General features: G+C 46.9%; 1 protein-coding gene across 1 annotated transcript in view; it reads right to left on the reverse strand.

Moving 5' to 3' along the window:
* Nucleotides 1-804: 804 nt before the first annotated feature.
* The window catches only part of LOC135821591 (uncharacterized), a 9,321-nt gene continuing 4,118 nt past the window's right edge, over nucleotides 805-6,007 (reverse strand). Inside the window, exons 2-6 of the mRNA XM_065334588.1 lie at nucleotides 5,956-6,004; nucleotides 5,463-5,551; nucleotides 3,752-3,936; nucleotides 2,451-2,537; nucleotides 805-1,234 (exon numbers count right to left, since the gene is read on the reverse strand). Of these exons, the coding sequence (XP_065190660.1) occupies nucleotides 855-1,234; nucleotides 2,451-2,537; nucleotides 3,752-3,936; nucleotides 5,463-5,551; nucleotides 5,956-6,004 (790 nt within the window). The 3' untranslated portion in view covers nucleotides 805-854. The remainder of the gene's footprint in view (nucleotides 1,235-2,450; nucleotides 2,538-3,751; nucleotides 3,937-5,462; nucleotides 5,552-5,955; nucleotides 6,005-6,007) is intronic.

Here is a 6,007-nt window from a genome sequence, read left to right on the forward strand (position 1 = left end):
ACTCACGCTGCTACCTGGAGCTTCACGAGGTGTTTGTCGCGCTGGAAACAAAGCGTCTCTGTAAGTTTGTATCCCTGGTGATGGTTTGGCCTGGAGAGCAGTATATAAGTGGTGCTTTTCAGGCACAATCTTCCTCAGCCTACTCAAGCTCAACTGATGAGGGGTGAATTCCCCGAAACACCGTGTATTGAGCAGGGAGTGGTGCTTTCTTGCAGGTTTGCCGAGTGGAAGGTGCGACGTGTTCCTCGTGTGCTCCGGATGGCAGTCGTGAGTCAGTCAAGTGTCAAGTTCGGCAAGAAGCGTGTGCTCCTCGTTGGAGCAACCAACTTCGTAAGAATCAGGTTTAACATGGTGGTTAAGTTGAGTTGAGTTGGTAGAGTAAGAACCAGGTTTAACACAGTGGTTAAGTTGAGTTGGTAGAGTAGATCATGCTGAGTAGGTGCCCAGCTCAGTAAAGCATCTGACTGGCTGAATCAGACAGTTCGAAGTCTCCGAGCTTGGCAGTTTCCTAGCAAGGGATATCTTACTTTTTTCTTTCTTTTTTGTTGATTTTTACAACACAACACAATATTGTGGAAAGTACACAACAATAAGAGACAAGATCAAAAGGAAAGCTTTACAATAATAATAAAATTTATTATTATTGTAAAGCTTTCCTTTAATAATAATAATAAAACATAAGAAAGGATTTGCTCCCCACACTGGAGCTCGCTTTCTTACAAATCATCAAATCATCGCCGAAGTCGCAACCACTACTTCGTAATAATATAACATAGCCTGTAAAATCTTCACTAGCCTGTAAAATGCAAAGAGTTACTGAGTACAGTCATCCAGTATCCATGCCTAGGGGCATGTTACCGTCCACAGGTGGCGGTCGCCAGTGGGGACGCGAAGTAGCTCTTGGCACGAACCCAGCGAATCGCCACGCCAGGTTGGAACGAGAACTCTCCCGTGATGCCATGGACGGTGCCGGCGAGAAGGTACTCGTGGCGCGACCTCAGACCCAGCCCGCATGGTTGCTTGCAGCGTGACGTCATTGGGCTGGCAAGGGGCTTCTGGACGGGCAGGAGCTTGGGCTCAGGTTGTCTCTCCACGGGAACGCAGTAGGCTGTTGACTTCTGTACGTCATACTTGTCGGAGAGGATGCCAAAGGCGGCAGAGGTATTGGAGCAGATGGCCTTGATGTCGAGCAGGAAATGGCTGTTGCTCTCCTTGGCCATCCTTGCTACAATCACTGGACATCCAAATAGAACAACAGCCCACACCAGAAAAAGAGATACTTTTGGGCACAGGTATGCAAACACACGCACAGAGAACGAGAGAGAGAGAGAGAGAGAGAGAGAGAGAGAGAGAGAGAGAGAGAGAGAGAGAGAGAGAGAGAGAGAGAGAGAGAGAGAGAGAGAGAGAGAGAGAGAGAGAGAGAAGAGAGAGAGAGAGAGAGTGTGTGTGTGTGTGTGTGTGTGTGTGTGTGTGTGTGTGTGTGTGTGTGTGTGTGTGTGTGTGTGTGTGTGTGTGTGTGTGTGTGTGTGTGTGGATTCTTTCGTGGACAGTGTTTTTTCGTGACGTGAAATTTTGAATTTTTTTTCTTTCATTTTCAGTCGTTGGCACTGTAGCTGTCAGGTTGTTGTTACAGTACAGCAGTCGTCCGTTCTGCTCCATTGTTTCATCTGTTTTGCCAGTTCTGCTAGCTGATTCTATTTATTTGCCACTGCCCCTCATAGTGCTCATGCTTGGGTGGAGGGCGGCGTGACCCGTTTAGGGTAGCTGTATCATAGTAGTAGTAGTAGTGTGTGTGTGTGTGTGTGTGTGTGTGTGTGTGTGTGTGTGTGTGTGTGTGTGTGTGTGTGTGTGTGTGTGTGTGTGTGTGTGTGCGAGAGAGAGAGAGAGAGAGAGAGAGAGAGAGAGAGAGAGAGAGAGAGAGAGAGAGAGAGAGAGAGAGAGAGAGAGAGAGAGAGAGAGAGAGAAAGAGATAGGGAGAGAGATAGGGAGAGAGAGATAAGGAGAGAGATAGGGAGAGAGAGATAGGGGAGAGAGAAAGGGAAAGATTATAAATAACGTTAGAGAGACAGACAAACAAGCGCAGACAGACAGACAGAGACACATACATACTCAGTCTACATTCATGCGTACACAATTGTGGTGGTCTCTAAGCATCAATTTCGTAAGCCAATTCGAGCTCAGCTTATGAGGGGCCTGAAGTGTCCCTAAACACTGTTCATTGAGCAAGAAGCGGTTATTTCTTGTTACTTGCAGGTTAGGCAGTATGCACCAGATTGCAATCGCGAGCTAGCCAAGTGTGGGTCTGTCTGCAGGAGTAGCCATCTCTAAGATTAGTATCAGTGTACGAGTATACGCTGACGATGCGTGACCCATTTCCCTTCAATCTTAAGAAACCAACACACAGCATTGCCGCTTGCAAGTTGCCCTAACTGGTCCTTTCAAGTGCTTACGGAAGTCGCTGCAGCGAGACTTCTCAACCAGGTGCCTTTCCTCCTCACTCCTTCTCTTGATAGTGCATCTTGGGCAGACCTGGACATCTGCACACACACACACACACACACACACACACACACACACACACACACACACACACACACACACACACACACACACACACACACACACACACACACACACACACACACACACACACACACACACACACACACACACACACACACACACACACACACACACACACACACACATACATGCACAAACACACACACACAGAAATACGCACAGAAACACACACACAAATACACACACACATCGGTAGACAGACAACAAACACATGACACACATGCTGGTCAGGGCATATACATGTACGCATGGCACGTGAAAGACGTGCGACAGGCCCATTTCCAAAATGAACAAGAGACCGGTATGATTAAAATACGTGTAGAACAAATCACATGGAAACGAGTTATCGCACTTTCTGACGGCATATTTTCTTGTTACAGCTGTGGATAGTTGCTTCATAACTAGTTTCCATGTGATTTCTTCTATTTTAATTATATATACTGGTGAGGTATCCAAGTTTAAATACCGGTATGAAGTTTGCAATTCTGAACTTGACCAATGGACTTCCTGTGGTCAAAGAATTCGGGCTGTGCTCCCCCAACCTCTACCCCTACCCTGCCCACATAATCTAAGGATCGTCACCACTTAACACGGCTACAGTTGCAATACTTTTGTTGGTGTCTGTAGCGAAGAGGTGGTGACGTGTTGGCGGATAATGCCGGCGGATACATTGGCTGAGTTTTACAACTTTGGCAGACAGTTGGCAGAATTTTAGAATTTTAGCAGAAACATTGCCAGAATTTGATACATTTTCTGGCAGGTTTCATGCATGTTAGGTATCTGGACAAAAATCAGTAGAATTCAAGGAAGTGCCAGCCAACTGAGCAGCTTTTTGAGCAGAACCTGCCAACTTTCGAGCATTATCTTCCAATGGATAGTCGGGGTGTGTGCATGCTGAAGGACCATCCGTTGCTCTGCAAAATGTACATGTACAATGAAACCTGTCATGGCGACCACTCTGATAAGGCCATCACCTGTCCCTGAAGACAACAGCAACCAGGACCAAGGGATGCTACGTGCAGTCAAATGACCCTGGATAAGTAGGAAACCTGCTAACAGAGACCACGTTTTAAAGGTCCCTGAAGTGGTCGTCGTAGGAATTATAGTTTCACTGTATCTATTATTGAGAGTACTTCAAGTACATAGGCTGATCTGATTTAGTCCCTACCTGCTCTGGGCTTCTGGCAGATGACCGCCCGGACCCGTCTTGTGCATTTGCTGGTGACGATGCTCCCCGTTCCATTCATGTAGAAGCAGGTCTGACCATTCCATTGCTGGTAGAAGGCGGTTTCGATTCTCGGCTGATAGCTGGATCCCTCCAGTGTACGCTTGCCGTAGATCCAGTAAGGAATACTGCAGTGCAGAGTGCCCGTGAGCAAACACACAAACAAAATCAAGAATAGAGTGGCTTGACATATTTGTCATGTGACAAAATTTGTGCCGAAAGTGACCATGATTTCACGTGGACATCGCGTGTCCAATACAACGTGGATGCGGGAGTTGAGCAGGGTTGTAACCAACATGGCTGCCCTGTATGATCAGGTGATAGGTGTGAAGCCACTCTATTGCTACTGTCTATCACCACTCCCTCGCACTGTGTGTGTGTGTGTGCCAAGTGGTCAAGGGCTACGACTCCTACAAGACGAGTTGAGTGAAATAATAATATAAAATAATAATCCCTATCTTCCTCCAATCCCTCTCGTGTTTCCTATGATCGATATTAAAAAAAGGTGTTGTGTGTTTCTCTCTCTTGTTTACCTACCATCATATTTAATATCCATATGATGCATGGCCCCACCTTCGGCTGCTGAATGGTAGCCCGGTGGGTGCCTATCTCCGGCCTTCGGCCGAGTGCTGATGGATAATCAATGACTGTGAGGGTAAAGAATGTCAGTGCAACTGATCCCAATAGTTTTAGTTTGTAATATAGCAACAAGTTACGGCAAATCTGCATTTCTAGCGTTTGTCTAATGGCCTTGCTGGGCTGTGTCACAACGGTTGGATTTTTGCGCACTACTCGAACCGTCTCGACTCGGACTGGAGTAGTGCAGAGTCCTGGTATATGTACTTGATAACTGGCGGTTATGCACTCTTGTGTGCAACGCCACACAAATCTCTGTCACGACTCGTTTTCAACATTGCATCATTTTCATGTAGCTGCGCGTGCAGGCCACGACAATCGTCATGTAGCTGCGCGTGCAGGCCGCGACATTCGCTACCTGAAAATGACGCAATGTTGAAAACGAGTCGTGACAAGACCTTATCGCGAGTTGCACACTCTGGGGGTTATGGTCTCTTGCTAGTACTACTACTGGTCTTGTAAGTACATGCCACGACAAAGGTGAACAGTAATGTTCATAGCAATGAGTCGGTTCTAGGGGTGAAAGTTGGCACTGATATCCCGAGTTCGAGTACTCTGATTTTTTCCGATAGAATATTCGAGTATTCGACTATTCTTCATCTCCTAAAAATTGCACACCAAGGGCCTTAACATCACATGATACAACCCTGATTGAAGCGAGTGCCAGTCATTTTTCTCGGGTATATTGTTTGGCGGGTCATGTGGGCTCTCTCTAGTCGTGAAGAAATGTTCACCACACAGTCTGCACATCATATCTGGCGACTGCTGCTCTGAAACTGCAGATTTCTGTGGTGAATGCATGTACCATGTATGAACGAGTACTCTGATCTATTCCGAGTACGATTATTTTTGAAAAAACCGAGCGAGTACTCGAGTATTCGGTATAATTGTTTCACCCCTAGTAAAGAGCGAGCCAGATACAGGCCTACGACACAGTCGTCAAAAACCGTAAATCCCATGCACGGGGTTTATGATAATTATCATGCTCGGCTGGCTCAAATCTCCCCGCGATTCTTACGGCTGTTGTGGGGTAGGAGCCCGACGCACATCGGTAAGACCGATCCAGCTGTTTTCCGACTTGGACAGTTCGGCCACTAGCTGATGGACCTATCACAGTGGCATAGGAAGGATAAAGGCAACGGCATTTGAAATTATATCAGTTAGAGGCGAAGGAAACTGCTCATAGTAAAGAGTCGGCTTGGGGAAAGAGAGAGACAGAGAGACAAAGAGACAGAGAGAGAGACTGAGAGAGAGAGACAGACAGACAAAGAGACAGAGAGAGAGAGAGAGAGAGAGAGAGAGAGAGAGAGAGAGAAGAGAGAGAGAGAGAGAGAGAGAGAGAGAGAAAGAGAGAGAGAGAGAGAGAGAGAGAGAGAGAGAGAGAGAGAGAGAGAGAGACAGACAGACAGACAGAGACACAGAGAGAGACAGAGACAATGAGAGACCACCACACTGTACAACCATGTGCTGATTCACTAGATATACACTGCTTCAGTTCACTGTAAACGTACTTCACGTGTTCTGAGCTCCGCCGGCTCCGAATCCCGGTGGCGACACTGTCTA

This window comes from Sycon ciliatum, chromosome 7 (assembly GCF_964019385.1).
Source record: "Sycon ciliatum chromosome 7, ocSycCili1.1, whole genome shotgun sequence".
Lineage (NCBI taxonomy): Eukaryota > Metazoa > Porifera > Calcarea > Leucosolenida > Sycettidae > Sycon > Sycon ciliatum.